The 13,549-nt window shown below is 46.2% G+C and overlaps 1 protein-coding gene across 3 annotated transcripts in view; it reads left to right on the top strand.

Moving 5' to 3' along the window:
* Positions 1 to 13,549, top strand: part of SMOC1 (SPARC related modular calcium binding 1) — a 152,154-nt gene that overhangs the window by 121,496 nt on the left and 17,109 nt on the right. For all 3 annotated transcript variants that reach the window (XM_003924483.3, XM_039469292.2, XM_010335216.2), the window contains exons 8-10: positions 8,877 to 9,069; positions 9,590 to 9,672; positions 11,498 to 11,603. In XM_003924483.3, the coding sequence (XP_003924532.1) occupies positions 8,877 to 9,069; positions 9,590 to 9,672; positions 11,498 to 11,603 (382 nt within the window). The remainder of the gene's footprint in view (positions 1 to 8,876; positions 9,070 to 9,589; positions 9,673 to 11,497; positions 11,604 to 13,549) is intronic.

The raw sequence follows: 13,549 nt of genomic DNA, 5'->3' as shown, positions 1-13,549 counted from the left end.
AGCGAGTTCACCGGAAGGGGTGCCTCCTCCAGGGGGTTTCTCCCAGGTCCCTTTGTAGGTTACAATCGACGGATGATGTTACGGTTTTTGCTTTCTTTTGCTGCCTATTCTGTGGGGGAAAGGGATTTTTAGATTAAAGGCAATGGAGAAACCCATCCCAACAGAAGTGGTGACTTTAATTTGTGCAAATTCTTTTTTTATTCTCCCCATACCCACCTTCTACCTGATACAAACCTGAGTGCAATTTCAGGGGCTGACTTTGTTCTGTTTGCCAGTGACTTTTGCTTTTTCCTTGTCCTGGTAGGGCCTTTCCTTTTCTGGGCCAGTTGTCTGCCCTCTCTTTGGAAAGGAGCCCTGAGTGATGGTTCTGTGGGCTCTCACCCTCTTCAGGGATTCTCAGAGCCCCTGCATAACTGTGAGTCACATAGATGTTGAGAAATCAGGAATTGGGAGTTGGCGATGGCCAAGTGGCACTGAGCAGTGTGCGTGATGGAAAGCTGTGGTGGAAGGGCAGAATCAGCCCAGCAAATGCTGCTTGGAAAAATGATCCTCTGGGGGCCACTTAGCCCCTCCTGTGAAAAAGCACAAAGTCCACAAGTAAGAAAAATAAGCTGTTCACATAGTTGGCTTGAAACCATAGGTGCTAAAACCCCTTGTGGCTAAATAAACAGCAAGGGCCTGCTCGGTGATGTCCCATAAATCACAGACTCCGGCAACCCTTCCCGGGGGCACCACATCTTGTCCCTGGGCTAGCCCTTCCAAAACAGAAAAGTCAGTTCCTTACAACCCGGTCCTATCTCTCTTTCCTTCACTCCTGCAGTGCCTTTGTCTGCCAAATTCTCAGCCACCCGACACTTCTGGAACAGTCCCGACACCACACTCTCACATGCTCACACGCTGACCTAGAGAAGCCTGAGGCTGAAGCCATGTGGTTTCTTACACCTTTGGAATTTCATGTTGTGATTTAGAAAGATTGTTTATAACACACAGTCTGATATTTTTGGGTTATCTTTCAACATTTCATTCATTTTTGAAAAGAGACTAGGTGGGTGTGAGGTATGAAGGGGTTTCAGGGTCACTGTAGGTGACACAATGCTAATTTTTTCTTGAATACATTTGGCCCAGTGGGACAACTCCTTTTGCAATGAAACTTAAGTAAGTGCCTCTCATTTTTCAGTCTGTGTAACATTTTAATTGATTTTTTTCCCTAAGAAAATCTAGTGCTTGATGGTCTGAGGGTTGAGCATAGCATTTCCCAGGATGTGTCAAAGGGATAGATATTCTTTTTCAGTCTTTGTCATCTCATCCCCATGGTTTATTCAACAGTGGGCAGCCTTATCTCTGCAGTGACAGACTAGAATTCTGTGGGTGGTATGACATAAAGGGGACTCAAGTAATAGAAGGGTTCTTGGACCAAGTACCCTTTACGGATCTTGTACATGGCTGTCCTGTGGCCACCAGAGACGGGTGTGGTGAAGGCTCAGGAAGGCTATGCAGAGTGCTTGTTCCCAGGAACTTGCATCCAGTGAAGTCAGGGTACCAAGGAATAGGGGCTCATGAGGGCAGATCCTCCACAGGGGCCACAGTGTTCCTGGCAGGGCCTCAGGGAAAGCTTCAGGGATGGAGGATGGCCTGGAATGAGGGTAGGCTAAGATTTCGTTTCATTCTTTCTGCTTTCTACATCTTATAGAGATTTTCTGGCCTCTCCAGCACGTGACATGATGCCAGCACCTGGTACCTATACAACCAGTAACAGCTTGGGTGGGAACCTGGGTCCACAAGGTCTCAGCCGTTTTTGTGTCCTCTTCCTAGGCTCTAATCTAACTGGCTACTCAGAATCTTGCTTTAGGCCCTCCCCTCTCAGGACAATGTCAGCTCCCTTTTTCTGTGGTGTAAGGAATTCCCTGTCCGGATGACCTGTGTAGGAACCTTGCTTACCAACTAAACGTCACTGGGAGAGCCTCTGGTTCTTTCTCTGAGAAGGCTGCGTCATTCCTGAAAGCATCTTCCCAGTCCACAGTTTTATGACTTGTGACTCTTCTTCAGCTCTTTGGTGTATGATTCTCTGTAACATTGGCCTTTTTTCTTGAACTCATTTTTCAGATGGACTCATTTTTCAGTGCTTCATGTTATGGGTCAACCTGGCTAGGCCATCCTGCCCAGTTGTTGGGTCAAACACTCATCTAGATATTGGTGTGAAGGTATTTTGTGTTGTCATTTACAGTCAGTTGACTTCAATTAAAACAGATTGCCCTTCATACTGTGGATGGGTCCCATTCAATCAGTGGAAGGGCTTATGAGCAAAGACCGAGGTTTCCCCAAAAAGAAGGAGTTCTGCCTCTAGACTGTAACATGGAAATCCCGCCTGAGTTTCCAGCCTGCTGACCTGACCTGTTGATTTTGGACTCGAGACTGTCCCATCACTTTTACCTGCATTTCTAGCCTACTGGCCTGCCCAACTTATTTCAGACTTGCCAACCTTTATATTTACATAGCCAATTCCTTAAAATAGCACTCTATGTATATGTGTGTATGTATCTATAATCTATAGATACAGCATTTGTCCCTGTGCTAGCCCTTCCAAAGCAAATAGATATATAGATACACACATACATATACACCTGGCTCTATATTCCGTTGGTTCTCTTTCTCTGCAGAACCATGAGAGACACAGACATCTGTCTACCTACCATCTTTTCTCTCCACCTATCTCCTCCTACACTCCCAGCTTCCTCCATCACCATGAGGTTCCCATGTTCTTTCTCCAAAAAGTTCACAGCATGGCTGGCCCCCCAATAACTGCTGACTGCATGTGCAGAAGTTGCTTGGGTGTTGTGTTACCCAGGATCTCAGCTCTTCTGTCTGCTCCTTCCTTCAACAGTTCCTTCTCTGGAAAACAGTGTCTAGGAAGAAAGGCCAGCGCAAAGAGCTGAAACTCAAATCTTGTAATGTTTATGTTTTTTGGCCATTTTTACTTTAAACAAAAAAAGAAGAGAAAGGAAAAAGATGAAGAAGAAAAGTTTTCTGGGATAAAAGACTAAACTCTGGGCTAAAATCAAGATTGGGGATTAGCTGAGGATTTAGGTTATCCATGATTTCCTTTGTTCCTAATCACCACGAGTAATTGTGAGGCACAGAGGCCTGGGCCAGTCCTAGCTGACAGACTGTGCTCCAGGCTTATTCTACCTTGGTGGGATGTGAAGGAACCCATGCCCTGGGCCTGGAGACAGGGTTCACGTTTGTCTGGTCCAACCTCTTTTTTTCCTCTCCTGTCTCCTGCCCTACCCACTCCTGCTCCACTTCGGTCCTGCTTCGCTATGTGCATGTAGTGGTTGGGCTGTGTGCTTTCTGGTGACAAGGGCTGGATGTGGTTTCGTTTCTTCCAAAGGTTGTTTGCCTACTGTGTTTCTTCTCTTAGGGAGTTAGAGGTTTGTGAGTGAAACTTTAACCACTCATGGCCGAGTGTGGGCTGACCTGACTCACACTTCTTCTCTGCACCATCCGAGAAATGGGATTATAGGGGTAGGCGCGTGAGTGTGTGTGTGTGGCCATGTGTTTCCATCCCCCCAAACAGCCCTGATTACTCCCCCCACTCTGCTGTTTATGGCTTCCAGGCATTTACAGATGGTCCTGGTCCACTCTCATAGATACCTGGCCAGACCTTCTAATCTTGCCATCTCTCTCTCAACTTTCCTGAGCAGAGATTATTTTGGAACAGTGTGTGTTCACTTCTGGGAGCTCCCTCTGTAAACCCATGATCATGAAGAGACCCATGAAATAGACCCCCTGTTTTGCATTCTGCAAAGGGACTTCTTGGTACCTAATAAAACTGATAGATGTGAATTTTAAGATGCATTTGGGATCCAGTAACTGAGAAGGACAGAGGATGACAGTGGCCCCATGGGTGGGCTAGCTTTTTGGGTCTGCCACTTCTTAGTTCTATGATCTTGATCTAGTGACTCGGCCAGTCTGTTTTTGCATCTTCTCTATTCAGTGAGGATAAGAGAAGAGACTTATTTTAGAGACTTGTTTGAGTTTGAAGTAAGTTAATACAAGCAAACTGCCTAGTACCAAGGCTGGCACATGGTAAATACTCAAATAAACCTTAGATACTGTTATTCATTTTATATTTCTGCAATGGTGGATGAGTTACAAATTTGGGTCCTCAGATACAGAATAAACTTATGCCCTGTGATACTTACTGATTAGCATCTGCATGTCCCATGACCTCTAGAGAAGCACTGCAAGAATAATTGATTGATTGATGGATTGAAGGGCTTACAGGGGCTACAGAAATACATGTTGGATAAATTGATAAATAGTTGAAGAGGTCTAGATCTTTCAGTTTTCTGTTGCTGTGTAATAAACTGCTCTGAAATGTGCTGGCTTACCATAAATATAATTTATTCTTTCTAATGTGTCTGAGGGTTGGCCAGGTCCTTGTTTTACCTGAATTTACTCCCGGACTCATCCAGATGGAGGAGGATCAGCTGGGCTGGAATGTACAAGGTGGCCTTCCTCTCGCGTCTGCAGTTGGCACTCGCTGTGGCCTGAGCTGCTTCACTTTCCTCTCTGTGGCCTCCTGTTCTCTAGTAGGCAAGACCAGCTTCCTTGTGATGATCTCAGGGCAGCTTCCACAGAAGTAAAAGTGAGAGCTGCAAGTCCCCTTGACGCCTCGGCCTGACACACAGCATCAGCGTTGCCTCTGATTGGCCAAACCAAACCAGAGTCCACGTGGAGAGGTCCACACAAAGGCATGAGCACAGGGAGACGCAGCTCAGTGGGGACTGTTTTGTAATGAGACGAACCATACTGAGTAAAAGAAAAATATAAGTTAGAATAAAAATCAGATTCGCCTGTGGCAAGAAGATGATCTTGCCGAGAGGTGAAGCACACAGCCAATACTGAAATGTCAGCTCTGCCACTTCCAGGTTCTATGATCTTGATCCGATTTCTTGGCCAGTCTGTTTCTGCATCCTTTTCTGTTCAGTGAGGGTAACAACACTGAATGAGTTTGAAGTGAGTTAATACAAATAATGCACCTAATTACCAAGTCTGGCCCATGGTAAATACTCAAATAGATGTTAGCTATTGTTATTCATTTTATAGTTCTGCAATGGTGGGTGAGTTAAATTTGGTTTTAAGTTTTCCACTTCTGAGAAAAAGAGAGAAAAATACCCAGGTACAAGATTTGAAGTGTGCTTAAGTTGAGAAGACATCATGGGTCAGAAGAAGCTGTGCTGTGTCTAGCGCATTTGGCTTTGAATTTGGCAGCAGATCTGGGATAGTCTGCAAAGACACTGACATAGAGGAGCTCACTGTGAAAATAAATACATTTTTCAGCTGGGCCTGATGGCTCATGCTTGTAATCTCAGCACTTTGGGAGGCCGATGCAGGTGGATCACGAGGTAAGGAGTTCGAGGCCAGCCTGACCAACATGGAGAAACCCCGTCTCTACTAAAAATACAAAATTAGCTGGGTGTGGTGGCGCATGCCTATAATCCCAGCTACTCGGCCAGGAGAGGTTGAATCTTAGCCGATGCAGGAGAACCGCTTGAACTTGGGAGGTGGAGGTTGCAGTAAGCAGGATCACACCACTGCATTCCATCCTTGGCAACAAGAGTGAAGCTCCATCTCAAAAAAAAAAAAAAAAGTTGTATTTTTCTCCCAGAGCAAATGGTTAGAGGCAACACTGTCTAGAGGTTAGCAAGTCAAGCCTGACTGTCAGGATCCCCAGCCCTTCTCTCGCCTGGCTGAATGAACTTGGGAAAATCCATTCATCTCTTCAATGTTCAGCTTCCTTGTCTGTAAAACAGGCATAATACTAGTGCCTACCTCACGTGGGCAAAGGGATTCATCACGTAAAGTCTTAAACTTTATTGCCTGGCACATATCACTCAATGAATGTTTGTTTTTATTGTTATTAGTTGTACAGATGAGTTTAAGGGAGATTTTCTCTTTGCTATAAGAGAAACTCTCTGTGTACTCTTCACAGAGGGTGAGTGCTATTATGATAAATCACTCCTGTCTCTTTCTTAGAGGCACCTGGACTTGCAGATACTGTAATGAAGTAATAAATCAATAATAGAAATAATCAAATGAGAAAGTAATAATCCTTGCATTCAGGCTTCTTTTTAATTCTTTGCTATCCCCCAAATTTCCAAGTTAGTGAGCTTTATCATTTTTATGATGTATTTTATTTTATTTTATTTTATGTTATTGAGACATGGTCTTACTGTGTGACCCAGGCTGGAGTGCAGTGGTGTAATCATGGCTCACTGCAGCCTCAACCTCCTCTACTCAGGTGACCCTCCCACCTCAGCCTCCTGGTAGCTGGGACTACAGGCATACACCACCACATTGGCTACGTTTTGTTGTATTATTATTATTATTATTATTATTATTATTATTACTATTATTTTTGTAGAGAGAGGGTATTGCTATGTTACCCAGGCTGGTCTCAAACCCCTGAGCTCAAGCAATCTGCGTGCCTGCCTCAGCCTCCCCAAATGCTGGGACTCTAGGCATGAGCCACTGAGCCTGGCATTTTAATGATTTTATTCTCCACGGAACTTCATAGATGCTGACTATAAACAGCTCCAAACACCCTTCAAGGACTTCCAGAAATCCATTAACAGGGTCCAAACCATGGGTCTGTGCCTCTTCTTAGATGGCTCCTGTCCACATTTCCAAGGGTCTTGGGACCCCCAGTGGTGTGAAGTGAGGTTCATTATTTGCTCTACCCCTGGGGAAGTTCTCCCCTTCTCTCTTTGCCTCTTGCTTTCAGTCTGATTTATGGCTTTAGAAGGCTGGCCTGGAGAGTCTTAATTTAAAGCCTCTGTCAGAGGTTGTTACGTGAACGTGGTGCCAGTAAAAAGCTGTTTTCCTTTGGTTTTGCTCCTCTATTGCCTCTTTCATGGCATGAAATACGAGGTAGGAAAATAAGGCTACCAAATTGGGGTTGGGGGAGCTATTGAAAAATTCTTGCATAATCCCCTTGAAGTTGCCATGGTACCTTCCCAACCAGGGGCTGAAGTCAACATGCTGGATCTTTAAGCCAGATTTCCCAAGGCCCCTCTCCCTGCTCAGTTTCTGTCTCTTTCCTGCCTCTAGATGCTGCTCTGGTGGAGTCACAGTTGGAGGCAGAATCCCAAAGCTGATGTCTGTCCGCTGTTTTAAACTTCATTCTTCCTCTAGCCAAGGAGCTTCTGTTTAGCTTTGCTGTATTTACATTATGAAAACAGTAATTTTTTTCACTTCCCAAATTCAAAATTATATTTTATATTTTAATAGTGAATATGCTCTACCTACCTGCCTCCTGGCCTTCAGATATTTTTATGCCCCTAAAGAAATAGTCCTTTAACCCTGCAATGAGAATCACTGGGCTATTGTTTTTGAGCATTTTCCTAGCAGTGAGATGCGGCATTATTTTCCTATCATCTGACTTCTCTGTAAAACTGCATTGAGCTACTTTGTGTCTCTGTGTACTCCTACGGTTTGTTTAGCATACATGCTTTACCTATGTGTGTGTCATGAACAGAGCCATTATTTCAAGGAACTTGGCTTTTTTAAAGCGAAGAAGTTGATCGCTTGGGCCGTTGTTCAGTGTACAGCATGATTCTCCAGGTTGCTGATACCAAGTTCCTGGCTCTTAAGAACGGTATTTTTGTAACATGCTGGAATCATTCAGTGGGATGCCCAACACTACATTCCTGTCAACTTCTTCAAGAGAAGAGTTGTAGAACAAGGCTATGAAAAAAATATGGTAGGTAAATAAACGAGTAAATGAAAAATAAGGTAGTAGTACAGGTTTATGATATGATTCTTTTGTTATCAAAAAAGTAGATGTGTGCACCTGTATTTCCATGTATGTATGTACATAAAATCTAGGGAAGGTACAGTGTTTAACTTTAGTGGGATTATAGATTTTTCCAAAGTTTCTTTTTAAAAACTTCTTTGTAGTAAGAAACCCAACACTATTTATTTTTAATAATTAAAACAAAAAGAAAACCAGGAAAAAAAAAAAAAAGTGAAGCCAGGCAGGCTCAGTGGTTGATTGGGAAGAATTCTCAGGTAAGCGGCTGTGCAGGTATGAGACGCCCTGGAGCTGTCCATGCTGGACGCAGGGCACCATGCACTGTCTCAGCCTGGGACTGGCTCAGGGGAAACCAGGTTTTGGCTGTTCAGACATGTGCGTGTGTTCCTGAGGCCGCTGAGTGCAGATACCTTCTGGCTGGGCCTGTTTTCTCTCCCATTGGATGGAAGCAGCATTGTGTAATTCACCGAAGTTCGCTTGGTCTGCTTTGTCCAGCGCATTGGAGGGTCGGGAGGAGCCAGGGTTGGACCTTGTTTCTGCTCCTCCTGGGCGCTGAGCGTCACTCCACATGAGGCTTGTGGCCACGGCTCCATCCTGCTGTGTCTGGGCTTGGAAAGGTCTACGTGCAGAGGCATTCTTGCATCGGTTCCCAGGGCAGCCAGCCTCCTGCACCCTCCTCTCCTGCAGCCAGTAGACAGAGCATCAGCAGGAGCCACTCTGAAAACAGTGAGATATTCCACCCTCGGGGCAAGCTGCTACTCTGAGAAGGGACATCCCTGGAGTCCCTGGCTGGCTTGTTGCTGCAGTTGAACCTCTTTTGTGGGAATGCTAATGAATGCTGGCCCCAGAGATGGCCATGGGGAGGTTCTGAACCTCCAGCCCCCTCAGCATGGCGCTGACATGGGAGATAGCTCTCTGTGGTAATTCATCAACCAAGCAGCCCATCAGTTCCTTGGGTCCAGGCCCGGTCCTTGCTATTTACTCTGGGTGCTGGTCACAGAAGACAGGAATGTTAAATTATAGGAGTGATAGTCACCACAGACTGTGTCTTCCTTTTCAGAGAAAGTCCACTCGTGTGACCAGGAGAGGCAGAGTGCCCTGGAAGAGGCTCGGCAGAATCCCCGCGAGGGTATTGTCATCCCTGAATGTGCCCCTGGGGGACTCTATAAGCCAGTGCAGTGCCACCAGTCCACTGGCTATTGCTGGTGTGTGCTGGTGGACACAGGGCGCCCGCTGCCTGGGACCTCCACACGGTAAGCCCCCTCGGGCTGGGTCCCGGGAAAAACGGACCTGCTGCCTGTTATGCATGCTGGCATCTCCCAGCATTCCTTCCCTGCTTTGGTGGGAATTGACTGCCTGGGAGAGCAATAATTTCATTCATGAGTAGAAGAGTTTCAGGTAGGAAGACCCTGGGACCTGGATTCTGCTCACACGCCTGTCTCTTTCTAACTTAAGACCTTGGAACAGTACTTAACCTCTCTGAATGTCAGTTTGCCCTGTCTAAGCCATTAGGTTCCATGGATCAAAAGATACTGTGTGCAGCTCAAGTGTCATTGTTATTATGCTTGAGTGTTTGAAATGACATGCTTGAACATATCTCAATGGAAACACTGATTCTAAGATTGCCTTGTAGCTGCCAAATAGCACAAGGGATATTGTGCTGCCCACCCTTGGTGCTTTAGGCTTGGTGACAATACAGATCATTGCTGGGCAGCAGTGACTGAAGTAGGCTCAGTTGCCAGCCCCTTCCAACCCCCATATTTCTTTTCCCAGCTACGTGATGCCCAGTTGTGAGAGCGATGCCAGGGCCAAGAGTACAGAGACAGATGACCCCTTCAAGGACAGGGAGCTACCAGGTGGGACACGATGCTGCCCCTGCCGGCGCCTTCACCTCCTTCTCATCACGTACCCTCTCATCGTGCAGAAGAAGCTCTCTCTTCTTTGTTTCCCGTGTGTGAGACAGAGCCAGGAGCCCATGGGATCCGCATCCCGGTCTGGGATTTATTCCTAATTAGCTCTGTGCTCTTGTGGATGTTGCTTCTCTTCTTGTGCCTCCTCGCTTTATAATGTAGTCATTACATTATAATGACATTACATTATAAGGTAATGACAGAGACAGGTTAAAATTTTGTCTCTGCAATTCTTCAGTGCATTGTCCTTCTGAGGTCCATGGGGACAATGTTTTGGGCACTGTGAGTTATTTTTTCCAGGGCTGTGAGGATAAGATAGCTTACAGGGAAGGGTTGTCCTGAGTGATGTGGACAGTGTCTGTTGCCTGCTCTGAAGAGGCAGACGACCCCTGGTGACACAGGACAACCAAGAGTGTGACACAAGACATATAGGCAGGGCCCTGAGACCTCCAAATGGATGCTGTGCGGATTTCTCCTTATTTATAGTGGTCTCTGCCTGCAAGTTACAGTAAAATTACCAAATATTAGTGGTTTGGAATCCTGTTGTTTTAGATAGCACAAAGTCAGATCAGCACTGGTGGGAAATGGGCCACCTTCCCTTGATCTATCAGGACTCCAAGTGAGAACTGAAAGCAGAGAGTTCTAAAAGTCAGGGAGTTTCCACATGAGGTTTGTAGAAATCACCCCATCACAAGAATGGAGTCATGGTGGGCAGGGGACCCCTTTTAGCCATCCCCTCAACAAATGTGAATTTGAGATGCTACTATGCGCCAGGCACTGAGTATAATCTAGTGGTCAAAGTTGACGTGAGACTTACTAAGTAGAGACAGATTGGAGACTAATAAATGAATATGGGCATTTATAAACAGTCATGGCAGATACTCTGAAGGAAAAGTGGAATGCGCTGTGAGAATGGCAGGGAGAACCTGCTTCAGATTCCACAGAAGCATGTGTTGAACCTGAGACCTGGAGGATTTGGAGAGAGAAGAGAATGAGCTAGTTGCTGTGGAGAGGAGCACTGGGAGTAGCACAGAGGGCCCATTTGGTGCTGGTGATCGTGACTTTGTAGGACAACCGTCTATCCAATTGTCCGGTGGTGTTTTCCCCAGCTACTTGGTATAGACGTGGAAAAGGCTATCTATGAGAAGGTTCATCTGTGCTTTACTGTGTTTTGCTGGAATAGTGCAAGGAGGAAAAGAGGAGCAAAGGACTTGGGGCTATTTACAAGAGAGATGCTATAGTTATAATCTAAGATGGATGAGGAGGGAGGTGAAAACAGGAGGAGGCGCTTGGATGGACCCGGTGGTGGGTATACTTAAGTCAACTTTGACCACGGGGGTTCTCTCCCTCCCTTGTGCTCCCACAGCTTCTGGTTCCTACCCCTAGCATAGTATTTTTTCTCACTTTAGGATGACTGCTTGGCTATTAGCTTGAGTTCTCCTACAGATATGAACTTCACCAGGATAAGGACCTTCTGTATTGTTTACTGCTGTATCCCTAGCGTTTAACTTAGTGCCTGAGTTGATGTCTAGCAAAAATGTGTGGAATGGAAGTAAACTGAAAGCATTATTTGGTCTGATGGTCCTTTGTTGGGTCTGGGTAAAGGAACTATGGACGTTTATGAGACTCATCTGATCTGTACACAAATCCCTAAAGTGGATTTGGCTAAACAGGAAGGGCTTTGAGAAGTTTAAGTAAGGATGGTAGTTGAGAAAGCTGTTGACTTGTTTATTACCTGGCATCTGCCTTCAAATCTCATTTTATCTTTTAGGCTGTCCAGAAGGGAAGAAAATGGAGTTTATCACCAGCCTACTGGATGCTCTCACCACTGACATGGTTCAGGCCATTAACTCAGCAGCGCCCACTGGAGGTGGGAGGTGAGGATATAGCAGGACTCAGGCTCAAAAGGGAATGTGAAGACCCTTGACTTTTCAGATGCTGAGGGCAGGGTTTGGGGAGGGCAAGGGCTGGAAATTGATCTTTTTCCTGAAACCACGTACCCATAGCTTTGACCTGCCTTCTGCCGAAAATCTTCCTGCTCCTCTACCTTCCCTATTCTTTGGGAGCTGCTTGCCCCTCGCTTTGAGTGACCTGATTTATAGGAAAGTCCAGGACTGTCTGGGACTTCCAGCTGTTTAATCTCAGAAGGTGATGGGTTGGAGTGAGGGTTCTGAATGGCCGGAAGGATGGTGGGCATATCACGGGGACAAGGAGGGCAGAGAGGAAGCACAAAGCACTTTGTGATTTTCTTCTCTCCTGAGAAGGCAGGAACCAAATGCCTTTTTGATCTCCTGAGAATTCAAGGAGCTATTGGCAATGGAATCGGACACTCACATAGCCAAATCCAGCTTAGGTCAGGAATCGAGGTGACAGCTGAGGCAGTGCTGACATGAGGCTGAAAGGCATTTGCTCCCCAGTAACCAGCATCACTGGCACTCATGAGTTTGGCCCCATTAGGCCAGTCGGTTGGAGATGCATATGTGTATTCATCCACCACTTACTACCTTCTGAACATGGAAGACGCAGCTAACACTGAGCTAAGGAAGAGGTGTCTGGGGATATGAGGCATGGCCCACCTTCAAAGGATGCAGCCTAGTGGGGATACTAGACCATAGATAGATATTTACAGACTCTGTGGTGAGTGCTAGGACAGAAGTGGAAGAACAGAGAATGGTTGTCTAACTGAGTCTGGAAGAGTCAGAGAAGACTTCCTGGAGGAGGTGATAGCTGAGCTGAGTTTTGAAGGATAGGTAGGACTTAGCCAGTCAAAGAAAAGAGAAAGCCATTCCAGGGAGAAGAAAAGAATATTGCGGCTCCAAAAAAGTGCATGTCTGTGGTTCAGTTAGGTTGTGCTGGGGTGGACAGGTGGCAGAGGAGGAGGCGGAAGAGCTGAGAGTGGTGGTCGGAAGGTGGGAGAGGGGGGCGGGACTCAGATCCCAAAAGGCCTCTGAGACGTGCTGAGTAAAACTCCTGCTTATGAAGCCAGAGGGGGAGGCACAGCAGGGGCTGGCGGAGACAAGTGGAGGGGTGTCTCGGCTCCTCACAGCAGCAGGGGAGGTGGCGTAGGCTTGGCCTGACTTTAAACTTTCACGGCTCACTGAGGAGAGGGAGCTGGTTCCCCCCGCATCTGCCCAGAGGCAGAGTTGTTATCAAGAAGGCAAGGAATGCCACCAGGAGAACAAGACTCGGCCCGTGGAAGGCCACCAGCATGGCTCCCTCAGTGGCGATTCGTAGGACCATATGGTATGTATTCAGGGTAGGAGTTTAGGGCTCCAGTCCCACATCCTGAGGCAGGCGAGGCAGCCGTTTTGAAAACTCAATTTTATATCAAATCAAAGTGAGTGTACACAATAGCCAAGAGGTGGAAACAACCTCAGTGCCCATCAGTGGATGAATAAAGAACATGTGGTATGTGTCTACGGTGGAGTAATATTCAGTCTTAAAAGAGAGAGAAATCCTGTTATATTGAGACATTACGCTAAGTGGAAGGAGGCAGTCACAAACACAGATGCTGTGTGATTCCACATACATGAGGTATCTGAAGCCGTCAGATGTAGAAGCAGAGAGTAGAGTGCCAGTTGCCAGGGATTTGGGGGAGTTACTAACCAATGAGTGTTAAGTTTCAGTAAAGCAAGATGAAGAAGTCCCAGGGATGCTACACAACACTGTCCCTGAGTTCACAGCACAGTGCTTTACACTCAGACGTTAACAGGCTGGGTCTCCTGTTTGGTGTTCTTACCAAAACGCATTTTTTTTTTTAAGAAAAAGGATAAAAAAGAAAAGAAGTGAGTGCCGTGGTTGCCCGTCTTGGAAACCGCTTGTT

This window comes from Saimiri boliviensis, chromosome 2, assembly GCF_048565385.1.
Source record: "Saimiri boliviensis isolate mSaiBol1 chromosome 2, mSaiBol1.pri, whole genome shotgun sequence".
Taxonomy (NCBI): Eukaryota; Metazoa; Chordata; class Mammalia; order Primates; family Cebidae; genus Saimiri; species Saimiri boliviensis.
The sequence above is the reverse complement of the archived record's forward strand: the minus strand, read 5'-3'. Positions and strand labels throughout refer to the sequence as shown.